The sequence below is a fragment of the Sitophilus oryzae genome, unplaced genomic scaffold (genome assembly GCF_002938485.1).
Source record: "Sitophilus oryzae breed Bouriz unplaced genomic scaffold, Soryzae_2.0 scaffold_1716_pilon_pilon, whole genome shotgun sequence".
In the NCBI taxonomy this organism is placed as follows: domain Eukaryota; kingdom Metazoa; phylum Arthropoda; class Insecta; order Coleoptera; family Curculionidae; genus Sitophilus; species Sitophilus oryzae.
Genome location: NW_022146409.1, coordinates 1,725,453 through 1,742,050, shown reverse-complemented (window position 1 = coordinate 1,742,050; position 16,598 = coordinate 1,725,453). Strand labels below are relative to the sequence as shown.

Here is a 16,598-nt window from a genome sequence, read left to right as displayed (position 1 = left end):
AAAAATTATCTCGTAAAATTCTAGATACAATCAAAACACAATACACTTTTTTCGGCTACGTTAGTCATAGTTACAAGACCATTCTAATAATGTAAGAAAACCATCATGACTCAAACAAAAATATTATTTAAATCCTTACTGTTGAAACAGAATATATTAGGTTACTGATTATTTGTTATTAAATTGCGGAACTACATGGGAATATTTTAGTGTAAATGTAGTAAACCTTATTAACATTCAATGCGTTCAAACACCCGTCTTGTAGATGTCGCCGCTTATACCCATTTTATTAAATAAATCTGGTATGCGGATAAAAAATATCTTCGATTTAAGTAAATTTATTTCTACATTTATTCTTAACTTTTGCAAATAACGGTGGCAGCCTGTGGTTTAAATTTTCACCATACATCTTATTAGTTATTATATTTTGTATGAATTAACTTGGTGCTAGGTAAGATTTATCCATAATATTTAAGATCAGCAAATCATTTATATAATTTTCTAGCCATTATAGCAAAGAGTTACAAAAGAGAGAGAGAAATACACGAGGAACTTAAACTATCGCCTTTTACTTCATCAAACCGACCCTCAAAATTTCCCCCTGTTACACTGTTACTACGAGTGTGTTTCTACTTCATTTCAAAAACACTATTTTTTTTAATTTAGTTCAATGCGGGCAACTTCGTCATTAGATACCCCGGAAAAAGCAACGCCAGACTGCAGCCTAGAATTTCGATATCCATGCCGTTTCCTTGCAAGAATTTCACCGAGGCAGGAATAGGAAGGTCTCTCAGTAGACCGACCACTGTCCATCGATTGCGACCGGGTGACATCGACGTCATTGGAGCCATGGGCGACTCGTTGGTCGCAGGCAACGGGGCTTTGGAAGAGTTTGCCATGGGGACTATGATAGAGAACAGAGGCGTCTCATGGTGTGCAGGTACGTTCTACTCTAAAAATATAAAATCTATAATTTAGTTTCCTGTAAACTAATCCTCCCACTTGAATGCTAATTTTAGGGGTGTCGTGACAAATTTAAAATTAATTTAAATATCATTATTGAAATTATTTAATAGATACCAGTATATTATTCAATAATTCTCTATTCTTGTTTATAATTATGTGACACTAAAATGTTTATTGCTGTTGACAGTATCTTTCTACTACACAGAGATATCTAGTTTAGCAAGCTGCACCTTGCTACTCCCACCATGTATGAATGTAAAAAAAAAGGAGATTATCGTTATAACATTTAAAGCCATCTTGATTATTCGATTATTAGGTCACACTTTGTTACCTATTTTATTCTCTGCACTTTATTTTATTGAACAGGTGGCGAAAGCACATGGCGTCAATATATCACACTGCCCAACATTCTAAAAGAGTTCAATCCAAATTTACGAGGATATTCTACTGGAACTGGAGAATTTTTATCTGCAAAGGCCAAACTAAACGTTGCTTTCCCGGTGGCAGCCGACGCTGATGCTTTAAGACAAGCCAAATTTCTAGTAAGTAGATTTGTACTCTTTGTTGATATAACAATACAAACTGACAATTATCATGAATTAAGCTTCATTCAGAACCTTGCAATTAGTGCAATAAATTAATGGTTTCAATTACACTTTATACATTTTAGTTTACGGTCATTCACAATGTCTAAAAAACACAATTAAAATTAATAGGATATCCTAGCAACATCTTTTGATTTCTAACCACAATTTCCCTTGACGGATGATAATTGAAGGATGATTAAAGGCCAAAATAACATTCCTCGCAACTTTAGAAGTATAATTAGTGGAAAAGTTAAAAGTTTGTTAAGTTTTTCTACTAATTGAAAATGACTACCACTAATTGAGACGTTCTGAATGTTTACATTAAAATTAAAGGAACAAACTTCTACGCTAATTGAAACCACTAATTTATTCCACTAAAGCTTCATTCAGACCTATTTTGCATTCTATTTTTAATATAAGCATTCAGAACGACATAATTAGTGGTAGAAATATTCAATTAGTCGAAAAAATTAACAAACTTTTGACTTTCCAATTAATTATACTTCAAAATTTGCGAGGAATGTCATTTTGGCCTTTGATTATCATCCGTCAAGAAAAATGTTGGTTAGAAATCAAAAGTTTATTGTTTTCTAAGTTAAATATTATGCTTTCTCTATGGATACAACAGACTACCGCAAGCTGTTGCTAGGATATTTTATTAATTTTAATTGAGTTTTTAGACATTGTGAATGATCGTAAACTAAAAAGTATAAAGTGTAATTGAAACCACTAATTTATTTCTCTAATTCGGAGGTTCTGAATGAAGCTTTAAGATAACAAATTAATAATTATTTTTAAATATAAATGTGGTTGAGAAGAGCAATGAAGTGAAATAAATGGTAAGGGGAAAAAATAAGACAAAGTATCCAAACAGTGACTAACAGCTGACTATTTCAAAAATTAAATCTTGGAACATTCTTGCAGTACATTATAGTTTCTTCTGAGTTATCGAATATTTACCTTATCGCATTTTTTAAATTACATTTAATTATATACCGTAAAATTGAAAAAAAAACAGCGTCAAAGATAGCTTCGAAATGAAGATTCCTGTCATTTTATATGTAAAAAAATATAGGGAATGCCATTAAAATTATATTTTAAACTGTTTTGATCTTTCCGTGATTATATTTAGTGAATTTTGATATTGAAATTGCCATACTGTGATTGCTAAACATATTGATATTTTTATATAAAAACGTCTTCTTTAAATTTACGTTTTTTCCGATTAGAGGTTCCTTCTGAATAATCTGGGTTTCAGAGTTGAGACATGTTGTGATGCTAGTTCCATACATGGTGTGCAATATCTGATATCTGACTTCAATGTTTCACTTCTAACATATATTTTTTTTTATATTCATTAAGTCATATATTTAGATGTTTTTTTCTGTTTCCAGTATTCGACTCCTAGCATTTACAAGGTGTATGTTTTTTTGGTTTTTGTTCAGACCCTTTATGCAGTATTTTCAGCTGAATTTTCAAAACTAATGACAATGTCGTCACCATCTACCACTTCAGCAAATTTCATGCATAGCTGCAGTAATTACCATATTTTTCAAAGATTTTATGCCACATAAATAATTCTATAATCTCTTCAAGTCACAGGGTTTGTAGAATGTAGAATGATTAGGAGGGGAGTTAATCACCGCGACCTTATAGATCTATTGCGTGTTCCCCTTTCTTGAGTTATAACGAGTTATAACTCATCATGCAATCTCAGGGCTTAACAAAAGCCAGTATCTGAGACTGCCCCACAGAGGCCAGCTCTCCATCATCGACATCAGCCGTACCAAAGTTTAAATGGCACGAATGGTCGTCGTCTCGGCGCACTCAGTGATAAGGTGTTCTGGTGTTTCCCCATTTTCCCCACACAATCTGCATTCGCCGTTGTTTCTGGGCTTCAGCCTACTGAGGTGTTCGTTGAGAGTATCCTGCTAGAAACCCCGTGACAATCCGAAGATTGTTTTTACTTAAATCAAGGAAAACCTTTGATTTTTCTCGGTCGTAAGTTCTGAGGAACTTTTTCGAGTGTCTTAGACGGTTGGAGGACACCCATTCCAAGTTACGGATGGAGTCTTCCAGATTCTTCAGTTCCGCTTTCAGTTGGTTCCCGTTTGGAAAACAGAACGGTTCTGGTCCAGTTAGTGGAGTGTTCGCTCCTTTCCTAGCTAGATCATTTGCTTTTTCATTGCCTTCTATCTCTTGGTGAGAAGGCACCCAGAGTTGGAGGACTTTATTTTCTTTGCCTAATTTATTGAGCTTCTCTAGGTATTCTTTGACCAACTTCGAATTGATGGTTACTGAGTTGATCGCGTTAAGTGCTGCTTGACTATCGAATAGGATGGCAATTTTCTGTATTCGATAGTTCCTATCTAAATTTCTGCCTGGAGGATACTGGGGTTGGTGCCCATTGGGGTCGGAGTATTTTTAACAAGTCACAGGGTTTGAACTGATCACTAATTTTGACGTTTAAATTTTAGGCTATTATATAACTTTGTGCTTAATGGTAATTTCTATATTTTTATTAGGTCAAAAAGATGATAGAGGATCCGAATATAAACATACAAGAGGATTGGAAAATGATAACGATATTTTTTGGTGCTAACGATATATGTTCAGCACAATGCTTCGATCCGATCGAGGCCTCGGCGAGCAGTCACGCTTTGAAGCTGATGAGGGCATTAGATTATTTATACAGCAAATTACCTCGAGTATTTGTTAATTTAATACCAGTTTTAGGTAAGAAAAATAAAAAAATGCATTATAAACACAATAATTGCATAAATTGTAAGCATTATAATACATTTTAAAAATATTTTTAAATATTTATACTCTAGTCAAATTAGTTAAAAAAAGACAATCGATAAAAACATCCTAGAGTTTTGCAAATAGTCTTAAACTGTTCCTTTACACTTCATAGGGGAGTGGCTAAACGTCATTTTCTTTATTTTTTCGCTTATATCTATGACAAAAACTATGACATCTTAAAACAATTATATACAAAACTAGCGTGTACCAGCGACTTTGTTCGCGTCAAATTAATCATTTGTAATGGTGATGATAAAGCAAAGCAAGAATTTTCATTAACATACAAACTGGATAAAATTTTCTCACATTTATGTCAGCATGAGAAAAAATAATATGGCGATATTATTATATAACTTGGTAATATTTGAGGGGTAGTTTCATCTCGTTGGAATTTGACTTTCGAAAAATCCGTTTGCCAAAAATAATCTTTTTACGTCAAGCAGTTTAAGCAGAATCGTGGTTAAGAAATTACCGAACTTTTTGGAACACCCTGTATGATTTTTTAAAAAAAATTCAAAATATGTAAAAAAAACAAATAAATTATGCTTGTCCAAGCGTTTTCCCGAAAGACTAACCGTTTTTTAAATAACAAATATTGTAATATTTGAGGGGCGTTTTCATCCTCTTGGAATTTGAGATTCGAGAAATCCCTCCTTATCGAACCTCTTATCTATCTTCTTTATGAAACACCCTGTATAAATTTATAAAAAATCTTAAAATATGTAAAACAACAAAATAAAATATACGTGTTTAAGAGTTTTTCCAAAAACTCACCGGTTTTTAAATAAAAAATATTTTAATATTTGAGGGATAGTTTCACCCCCTTAGAATTCGAGTTTCGAAAAATCCCTTCTTATCGAACCTCTACACCCTAAAGTCCAAAAAATCAGCTTTTTACGTCAAGCGCTTTAAGCAGGATAATGATTAATCAATGACCAGATTTTTCGAAACACCCTGTATACGTTTTTTAAAAATCTTAAAATATGTAAAAAAACAAAATAAAATATACGTGTTTAAGCGTTTTTTTCGGAAACTTGGTCGTTTTTTAAATCAAAATGTTGTAATATTTGAGGGGTGGTTTCACCCTCATGGAACTGGAATTTCGAAAAATCCCTTCTTATCGAACCTCTACACTCTAGAATCAACCTGTATGCCAAAATTGAGCTTCTTACGTTGAGTGGTTTGAGCAGGATCGTGATTAATCAGTATGTCAGTCACTTAAGAATTTTATATATTAGTATTGATTAAACGCAAAAAATAACATAAGGTCCCTTTAGTGTCATCCGTACTAATTTTTTAAAAGTTGTAGTCATTTCCTGTGAAACAGGAAGTGACCAAAAACAACAGAATACGTCAATCAATACTAATTTATGTCATATACTAACATACCAAATCTCGTTTTTTTTATCTGAAAGAATAAAAAAGTTATAGGGGGGTGAGTCACTTTTGAGATGCACCCAGTATAAGCGAAAAAGTTAAAAAAAATATATATTTAAACCCTTCAAGCTTATCTACTATCTTCGGAGATTTTTGACACATATCCGTCAAAGTCTAGAGTAATCATTTAAAACCATTTTCAACTCTTTAGGATTTTTTTCTATCCATTTGTTTAATATTCGATTTCTTATTTTCGAATAATGATTTTTTCTACAAATTTCGGTCAATTTGTTCATTTTAAATAGAAACACTTATAAATACACAATATATTCTATGCCTATTATTGGATGTCTACATGAAATTCTTAACACACTTTTTTGTGTAAAATTTATTATCTATACTTAACTCTTTAAAATACCTCTAATATTATGTCAAGGTAGCATTTATAGAGCAGGAGATAATTAAATGCTCCATAATAAAGAATTGTTTGTTTGTTCTGGACAATTTGTCAAAATTCTTCAATTAATACCACTTCTTGACATTCTGGCGAAGGATATTTTTAACACAGAGATGTTTTCTAATAATTTATTTTATCTATATATCAATGTTTAGACTTGATTTTCTTATTTTAGATGTATCAGTAAGTATTAGGATTAAGCGAACGATGACGTGTAGATTTTTTCATACACTGTTTTGTACCTGCTTCCATAGGGGTAGAAAACCCTTGGACATTATTACAAATCTTACTCAGGAATATCAGAAAGAAGAAGAAAACTTGGTAAGTATTTCTTAATTTTTAAGATAACATTTGTTCATTTTTCCCAGAATAATATGTATTTAATAAACTTACTCTACAAGTTATATTTTTTTCTTTAATGTTAAAAAATCATACTTATTATTTAAAATACTGTACTTTAAGTTAAATTTGTTGAATCGTTGTCTGGTAATAAAATTTAGAAAACTAGATGATTTATTGGTATTATTTTTATACAAAATTAAAAAATATTTAGTTATACAATACAGGGTGTCAAAAAATAGAGTATCTACTTTTGGTGGGTGATTCTGCAGATAAAAATAAAACAAAAAGTTCCTATGAACATATACCCTAAAATGCTTCCCTATAGAAGCCCTCGAAGTTAAATACAAATAATTTAGTTTGTTTATTTTTAAGAACATTGGTAAACCGTTTTTTCTTGAAATTTGGTACACTTACACACATTTTAAAGCCAAAGCGAATGGCGATAGTGTAAAATTCCGTAACAGCCCTGAAAGGGTACTTTCCATTAGGGTAGAGGATACTACTGGTGGTATTTCATTTATCCTTATAGATACAGTAATTTCAACAAATGATATAAATAGCTAGAACTTTTTTATGTAAAACAGGTGCTCTTCGTTAAGGTCGAAAAGGTGAACGGTTTTCAAGATATTTGCGTTTAAAGATTACGATGCATCGATTTTAGTATTAGTGAAGTGATAAAATGTAAAGAAATTTTAAATAAATAATTAATCTGCTGATTTTGCTAATGCTAAAATCGATGCATCGTAATCTTTAAACGCAAATATCTTGAAAACCGTTCCTTGTTTCGAACGAAACGAAGAACGTCTTTTTTACATAAAAATATCCTAGCTTTAATTTTCATTTATTACCTTACCTGTTTTACGTGAAAAAGTTCAACCAAACCAAACCAAAACAAAAGGCTCAGGAGACATGGTTCTTACTGTAAAATTATATTTTATGAAAATTTCCACACGCGCGAAATTATTGCACAGGGTGTTATAGTTAGCATAAATAAACAACCCCTCGATTAATTCTGTATGCCAGTTACTAAAAGTTTATAAAAAACTGAGTTTACGAATTAAAGTTGATATAATTATATACAGTTTGCTAAAAAAATCATGAAAATAGAGCTAAAAATAACAAAAATATAACACTTTAAATTTGACCAAAAATTTCTCAGTTTGCTTGCGTTTTTTTTGTGCCTCTGAGTGTATATTGTTTTTATATAACCTTTCCAGGGCTGTAATTTGTTGGGGAAGCATTTTAGGGCATATATTCATAGGAACTTTTTGATTTATTTTTATCTATAGAATTATGCACCGAAGTTAGATATGTATACAATTTTTTGACACCCTGTTAATATATTATGTATATTCAAAATAATTGTTTTCTTTGCAGATATTTAGTGGGCGATATGATCAGAGGGATGACTTCACAGTGGTCATCCAGCCATTTATGAAACTTTTTAACGCACCTGAAGATCCATCCAGAAGACTCGACGAAGTCATTGATATTTCATACATAACTCATGACTGTTTCCATTTTTCTCAGAAAGGACATGCACTCGGTATGTACTCGTAGTTACTGAGAATGTACCAAAATAGAAAACAAAAATAAACTTTTAGGTGCATGAACAGTAGGGTGCATAAAAAAAATTATATTTTTTTTTCCTTTTAGTTACCGTGAAAATATCGTTCAGGATGACCAAAAAAATTCTGGTAAAGTTAAAGTTTTTAATATTAATATTTAGTAAGTGTCTGTTAATATTAATATGTGAGATTATGATTTTCTATTTCCCATTTAAATAATGTTACGTTTTTCGTCGGTTCCGTGTGGATAGAAAGTCACAATTTATTTAAACACTATTTATTTAACACTAATTAACAAAAACAATAACGATAAAAGACTTAAAGAACTATTTACAAACGATTTATAACTAAGAATTTATTTCGAATTTTAGAGCGTCAACTGTACTTGTCTATTTACAACTGCCCTCCCTAGGGCACAGCCGCCGGCTTTTATACCGACAGCTAAAGATCTCTAGAATAGTCCATAGATCGTTAGGTGCATAGAGAAGGTTTCGAATGTTCTCGTATGTACTACTCCATTCCAGTGGGACTCGATTCTTCTCGAACGAATGAGTCATTACGGTGTCTATTCTTTAATGCGATGTTACGGTCATCTGAGGGCGGGACATATAGTTAGGTTAGGTCGAGTCCATACGGGTCCGCAACAATAACACGGGGAAACAAACGTTTTTTTTTTAATTTTATTGCGTTCTAACAAATTAGCGTTTTGTAAAAGGCAATCCATACTCTTGTAGGAAAGGGACAACGGCCCAGCTACGTTGAAACACCGGTTCCCATTTTTGGGTGTTCCCAGAACACCGAAGTTAAGCGACATAAGGCGATACTAGTGGATGGACGGGTGACCGGTTTGAAACGCTGTATCGTGCTGTTGTCTAAAAAAAAGGCAAAAATGTAAAATCTATTGACACACACTGCTCATTCACGCCGCGCCGGCGCCGGTGCGAGGCCGGATCAGATCGGATATCTCGTGAATTAAAAGCAGTCGATTTAGACACGTGCCAAGTCGGTAGGCCATTGAAAATGATATGACCGAGGAATGCGGTTCGGATTCCGCGTAAACAAAGTAGTCCCCGTCCAGATTAGCCCTGGTAGCAAAAAGGAGACGTTAACTGAAATCTTTACTTTTTTTTCTTGTAGGAAATTGAACGGTCTTCAAAAAAGGTCTGATATGAATTCTCATTTAATTGACTAGTTTGAAAATTATTCAAAGTTAAAAAAAGCAAACTTCGTATATGATAATTTCCACAAATTTTCGAAGTTGAATTTTTACTTTGAATAACCTTCAAACGAGTCAATTAAATGAGAATTCATATTCATATCAGACCTTTTTTGAAGACCGTTTAATTTCCTACAAGAGTAAGGATTGTTTTTTACAAAACGCTGATTTGTTAGAATGCAATAAAATAAAAAAAAACATTTGTTTCCCTGTGTTATTTAAATGGGAAATAGAAACTTTTTAATATCCATACATATATAAAAGCTCAAAGGGTTTTTTTGTTACATCCATCCCGCCGAAACCGCTTCACCAATATTGATAATTCTTAGATTTGTTATGAAGTATTTTTATATTGTTTAATGGCTATTTCTTTGTGTAAAACGACTAAATACTAAAATATACCTGAAAAACACCTATACACAATACCAGTAATAAATTATTTGTCATTGTCAGTGGTGTGTCAGTTAGATTCATAGATAAATGAAACAAGTTTAGATAGGAAAGTGCCCATAAGGACAATGTAAACATTATTTGGCGCCATTCTTGCAACGGTCGCGACCCAATACTTTTGAAAATTTCGGAGCGGTACGGCTTTTTCCGGAATTATATCGCCAAATATTGTTTATTCAAATTTATTATTATTTTCATTTAATTTTATAAATAAAATATAGTGTGTTGCATACAAGAAACTTTATTTTATATAAGGACGCATGTATGAAATACCTACGAAACATTGGAAACCGACGTTACGCCACGATCCACGATGGTTTTTGCAGTTCACAGTTCACAGCACAGCTTTTTAAGTTTTTAATGTCACTTTTTCACAATTATCACCGGCTGGAGTAAATAAAACTTGAATTAAACTCACAAGACAGCAATAATTACTATGAAAATGGACGCTATAAACATTTTTCGGAATTTCTTTAATGAGAGCGGTTTAGATTTTGAAAGATTATTATGATTTTTGAAGATTCTGACTTTGACAAGAAAAAATTATTTCTGTTTTTGTTTGCCGTTGTTCTTAGCGACCGCTATAGCAGCGCCAGATCACGTATAATGGTCGCGACCCAAAATAATTTCGCTACCCAACATTTTTACGGGCTTTCCAATCTAAACTTGTTGCATTTATCTATGGTTAGATTATAAATAAAGTTTTTAGATATTTTAGGGGTCAGTTAATACCGCCAGCTTTAGATGCATAAATATTAGCACAAAGGTTCGTTTAAATAGCATCAGTGATTAGCGAATTAGCTACGCAAAGCGATTTTAGGAAATTCATCCTCTTAGAGTGTAAAGTTATATCAATTTGTTGTATGATAATTTGGTCTAGAAATATGAAATTCTACAGAAAGAATTAGAAGAGACTATTGAAATTCGTCAACTAAATAGGTAAAGTTAGTAAAAATGTATATAAACCTTAGTGACCTCTGGATTATACACATAAAAATTTGCACAAAGAATCATTTAATAGACATTAGTTAATTATTTGGACATACAGAATTTATTAAATTCATGCCCATAGGAAGTAGAATAGGGAATGAAAGTTTGTTGCACGAAAATGCATTACTATAACATCTAGAAGTATAAAATTTTATACAAGGGTTTATTTAGTAAAATCAATAATACGAACGAAATATTTATTCTTCAAACCATCCTTCTAGGTATAAAAAATAACGTATAAAGAGAGTATTAATGCTCTCGAAAAATAAAAATAAATTAGGGGAGTATTCAAGAAAAGCGAATATTGGTAACTTCAAATATTCAATTGAACACTTTATATGTCAAAGCTATTTATTTTAGTAATACAGTTTATATGGGACCATAGGTAGGGTTCTAGCTATAGAGGGTAAATAGTCATTTCACTATTTATTATTTTCGAGAGATTTTTTTTTCAGATTTTGCAAAATTTCGACTTTGGTTCGATTTCTAAAAAACACCCTATACATAATTAAGAAATAAAAATCACATCCACCCTCTATCCAACCATACATAATTAGTTTCAGTCAATGGAAGTAGTTTGAAATTTGAAAAAAAGTGTTAAAAAGCAAGAATCAAAACCAAAATTGAACTTCTTTGAAATACTATTTCGATAACAACCTCTAGAATTATTAAGATTATTTAACTTTTTAGATTTTTTTTAGTTTTTAGTTAGAAACCATAATTTTTTGATAATATGGTAACATAGGTAGTAGATTAAATTTACCAGACAGAAAAACCCGAAAAACTCCTTCTTCTTCTTAAGGTGCCGACTTCTTGCGAAGGTTGGCGACCATCATGACTAATTTTATTTTGTTGACTGCTGCCCTGAACAGGTCGTTTGATGTACAGTTGAACCATTCTCTGAGATTTCGAAGCCACGACATCCGTCTTCTTCCTATGCTTCTCTTCCCTATTATTTTACCCTGGATAATTGTTGTAGAAGCTTGTATCTTGTACCTCTCATTACGTGGCCCATATATTGGAGTTTTCTGATTTTCACCTTTTGGGACAATTCTAGATCTTTTGAGACTCTTCGTAAGACTTCATTGGTAATTCTGTCAACGTATGATATCCGGAGTACCCTTCTGTAAAGCCACATCTCGAAGGCATCTATCTTTTTAAGCATTTGTTTTGTTAGAGTGGCAGCTTCTATACCATAGAGCATTGTTGTAAATATGTAGCATCTTAGCATTCGTATTTTAAGGTGGTTACTTAAAGTTTTGCAACAAAAGAATTGCTTCATTTTAATAAAGGTGTTACGTGCTATTTCAATTCTCGTTTTTAATTCTGATGAGTAATCATTGTTGTCGTTGATCAGGGTTCCTAGATATTTATATTTATAGACTCGCTCTATTATCTGATGGTTTACGATCAGTTGAGTATTTTGATTTGGTGTTTTGGTAAATATCATGAGTTTTGTTTTATTAAGGTTCATATTCAAGCCATAATATTTACTTGTTTCATACACTTTTTGGACCATTCGTTGCAGGTCCTGTATACTTTCTGCTAGCAGTACGGTATCATCTGCGTATCGTATATTGTTTATAGGAACTTCGTTTACTACTACTCCAGCTGCTTCATTGTGTAATGCCTCCCTCATGATGACTTCCGAGTACATATTAAACAATGGCGGGGAAAGTATACATCCCTGTCGTACACCACGTTTGATGTTGCTGTTTTCCGTGTATTTATTGTCTATCTTGATGTTTGCTGTTTGGTCGTAATATAGGTTTTCAATAATTCTGGCATCTGTGGTATCTATTTGCTTTTCTCTCAGAATTTTGATAAGTTGTTCATGACGGACTCTGTCAAATGCTTTCCCATAGTCCACAAAGCAGGCGTACACATCCTTGTTAACATCCAAACAGCGCTGAGTCAACACGTTTATACTAAATAATGCTTCTCTCGTGCCAACTCCATTGAGGAAACCCAACTGTGTATCGCTGATGTCGTTATCCAGTTTTTTATACACACGGTTGTGAATTATTTTTAAAAATAATTTGAGTGTATTAGGCTTATGGTCCTATGATCTCGAAAAACTCCAGTGGTTCTCAAAATTTAAGCAAAAAGTGAAATAACTCGGTTATTTTGGAGTTATTTGAAAACGCGAACGTAGTCGCGGGAAAAAGCTAGTTAATATTAAAAGCTCAAAGTTTACCAGAATTTTTTTTCATCATCCTGAACGATATTTTCACGGTAATTAAAAAAATATTTCTTTTTTGTTTGCGCACCCTAATGAACAGTAAGTTTATTTCAATGTAGTACGATTACTCATAAAATTTGCTTAAATTGCATTTTTCTATACTATTATTTGTTAATAAGAGTGAAGAATGCAAGAAAACTTGATCATTTCATAAAATGCTTTTGTTGTGTAAAAGTATTAATTTTTTGGAAAATAATGATAAATTCGCTTAAAAATTGCTTCATCTATACAGAACAAATACAAGTGCCTTGTTATAGAAGAGATCTAATTTCACTTTTTGTTTTAGCTGCCAATATGTTATGGAACAATTTACTTCAACCAGTTAGTTTAAAAAGTCAAAGGAAACTAAACTACATCCTGGAGAAATTTGAGTGTCCTAAAAGTAATGCGCCATATCTGTTTACATATAAGAATTCAAAGTCGTATTTCAATACAGGTTTTCAATAAAAACAAACGTTCTTTTTATTCTTAACCCATTAAAATAATTCTATAGATATTTATTTTGCAAAATTATGTTAAGTAGATAGATACATATCAACGCCAAATAGAAAAAATTATATCAAAATAGTATATCGTTTTATTAGAAGTAAATATGATACTGGATGCGGCAATGCTGTACGTTTGACTTAGTTTGGCATTATAGGCGAGGCACAAAAAGTCATTTTTACTTCGAATAGAACATGCTATTTATTTGTCAAATGCCACAAATAATTTTTGAACAATTTCAATCGTTGCAAATAATACAAAAAATATTTAAAAGTAAAACCTTGTAAGTAATTGTATATATATCGAGAAAATATGGTTTCACTCGTTGAATTTGACATCTTATCTCAGTTTAATAATATATTTTCGTACTTTTGTGTTTAGGCGTAAAAGTGCTTTACTTTTATACCTAGGCTTTAATAGTTATTTATGGTACTAGTATGTTATCTTATCAGTCAGGCTGGGAAATGTTTATAATTTTCTCAAATGACTTATATGTTATAACACGCGAATGCCATACATAATTTTATCAAAAAGCAGAACTGTTTAATGTCCAATCTCTAAAGAATAATTTATTTAAAAAGATCTACCAGTTCTACTTTCATTGTTGCGAATTAATAAATTATCAGGGTGCGTTTATGTTACTATGCTATATAGATGTTTGTGTTTTGTAAATAATATATACTGGCATTAAGACGTCATTTAGATAAATCGCGATTTTTTAACCATAATATAATGATTATCAACCAGGAAGTCATATCTTAAAGAAAAATGATTCAGGAAGATCTTCCGCAAGAACTTATCAACCAGGCAGACGCGGCTACAGCACAAATACTGCCAGAAAAGTCTCGTGGCATATATGATAACACCAAATCTATGTATAACACACTAGTTTGTTATAACACAGATTATAATCTTTGTTTTTTCTTTATTGTTTTTCGTTGTTCCAATTTTCGGAATCGGGCACTAGTTAGGTTACTAGTTTGCGCACATAGCACGCCCATTTATGGCCTCTAAAATTGTGCACAGCGCCTGACCGGCACAGTTATTAGAGAGATATCGCAAAACCGAATAGCGTTATGCAGTATTTACGCGTACCTTATCATGGTTACGATATGCGCGAGTCAATTTTTAAAGCAACGCCCGCTAATAACGTTACCGCCTGACGTAATTTGCGGATCAATTACACCAAGCGCTATTTCTAAATAACGTTTAAAAATTGCTTAAATGGGCATGTGCGGGTATTTGACAACCGAAGCCGGCCGGCGAGATCTTTTATTTTAGGTTATGTTTGAATTGTTTTGAATTATTACTTTAGTTTTATTAGGTAGTTTGATATTTAAGTAGCTGGGATTAGTTTTAATTCAATAAATATGACCCAAAATATGGACTCCACCTCTTCCAATATTAAAGAACCTATAAAGAGGCTTAGGTTTACAGCAGATGACGACTTAGCGCTGCTAAGAGAATTTGTTGCTTGTTGCTCTAAGCCCACTGGCAGACGTTGTACAATAAAGCACTGGAAATAAGCACTTTAGCCCTTTAGTTTTAAAATACCTAGTAAACAAAACAATTTCAAAGTTAGGTTAAGTTTAAATAGCGGACGCGAACAGATTTCCGATCCGATAACTATAAATGAAGAGAGTTAATACCACCTCACGTAAAGGAAATAACACCTGGCCTTATTAACGTCCATGCACGCTATTCGGTTTAGCGATATCTCTCTATTACTCTGTTTATTGTTATTTTACGCCAGTTTATTTTTGCGCACAGGAAATTTTACTCGTTTGCACATCGTCATAAAAAACAATTTTCGTACCACGAATTAGGGATAAGATTTTTATCTGTATACATATAGTATACTTAATCCGTGGTTACAACTTCAAAAATTCACGCGTGTGTTATTATTTATTTTATATGCATCTATATATGTGAGTAATGTCTGTATAAGTAGTGGCATAAAATTACTTTTTTATATTGCAAAATTAATATTTTTGTGACGTTTGAAAAAAAATCTATTTTCCAAAACAATGATTATCGAGTTTTTCTCATTTATTCCTTTACACCGTATAATTATTTTATTACGTATAAATATTTTCATTGTTTATGTTTATTGTTTATATTTTCTTCGTTGGAATGCTGAAATTTAAAGTAATAATTACATTATAATATTTACATAAAACTGCGTAGAAAGCTTCTAACAATTTCGTGTAGGAATAATGTTTTAAATATACATAGTTTGGCAGCTCTTATTTTATGTTAGAAAAATTTTCCAAATTGGTCAAATTAGACATTTAGGACTTTTAGTAAAGTGTAAACAACGTTATAAAATTAAACCTTATTAAAGTAAATTTGCACACGAAAGAAGAGTTAATGTATAGAATTTGCAAATTTACCAACGATAATAATAATCTACAAGAAAAATAAATATATACGCAGATTATATTTCAGAAAAAAAAAACAGAAAGAGCGAGAAGGAATATTGACCACGTGTCAACAATAATAATTAATAATTGCTATATGCATAGATTTAGCTATGTATTAAATTAATAGTCATCGTTTAGCAATTAAAATATACAGTGCCCGGCAATAATGCGTTGGGCATCTGTAACTCCTATAATGAAAAACTTAGTAATTTTGTTCATAGGTAAACTAAAGTAGGTATTAGAGACTACTAGAATGTATTCCACAGAAAAATATTTTAAATTCTACAGGGTGTCTCAAAAGACTGTGTGTGAATCGGGATGATTTTTTTAAATGGAGAAACACTATATTATTGCATTTTTGGCTTTCTTTCTGATCACTTTACAATCTTTACATAATTTTATGATATTATTAACTATGTTTTTATAGTTTCAAAGATATTAATAAAATAAATAAATAAAAAAAAAGTTTTTCAGCCTTTAAAAATATATTAAAAATATTGGAAATGTTCTAAAATCAAAACTATACTGGGTAATTAATATAGTTGGTCTGTACTTACTTTGCTTTAAATATATCGAAATTGTAGTCTTTGTCGTAATCTTAGATCCAATAGGATTCAAAATTCTATGCCAAACTTTCTAAAATAAAAAATTGTTTTTTAATATTGTGTATATTATTTCTTTGTTAGATG

The 16,598-nt window shown here is 31.7% G+C and overlaps 1 protein-coding gene across 4 annotated transcripts in view; it reads left to right on the top strand.

The window, feature by feature from the left end:
- The window catches only part of LOC115881313 (phospholipase B1, membrane-associated-like), an 81,733-nt gene extending 68,286 nt beyond the window's left edge, over positions 1-13,447 (top strand). For all 4 annotated transcript variants that reach the window (XM_030898748.1, XM_030898745.1, XM_030898746.1 and 1 more), the window contains exons 3-8: positions 667-940; positions 1,333-1,508; positions 4,079-4,289; positions 6,368-6,513; positions 7,912-8,080; positions 13,287-13,447. In XM_030898748.1, the coding sequence (XP_030754608.1) occupies positions 667-940; positions 1,333-1,508; positions 4,079-4,289; positions 6,368-6,513; positions 7,912-8,080; positions 13,287-13,447 (1,137 nt within the window). The remainder of the gene's footprint in view (positions 1-666; positions 941-1,332; positions 1,509-4,078; positions 4,290-6,367; positions 6,514-7,911; positions 8,081-13,286) is intronic.
- Positions 13,448-16,598: the final 3,151 nt, after the last annotated feature.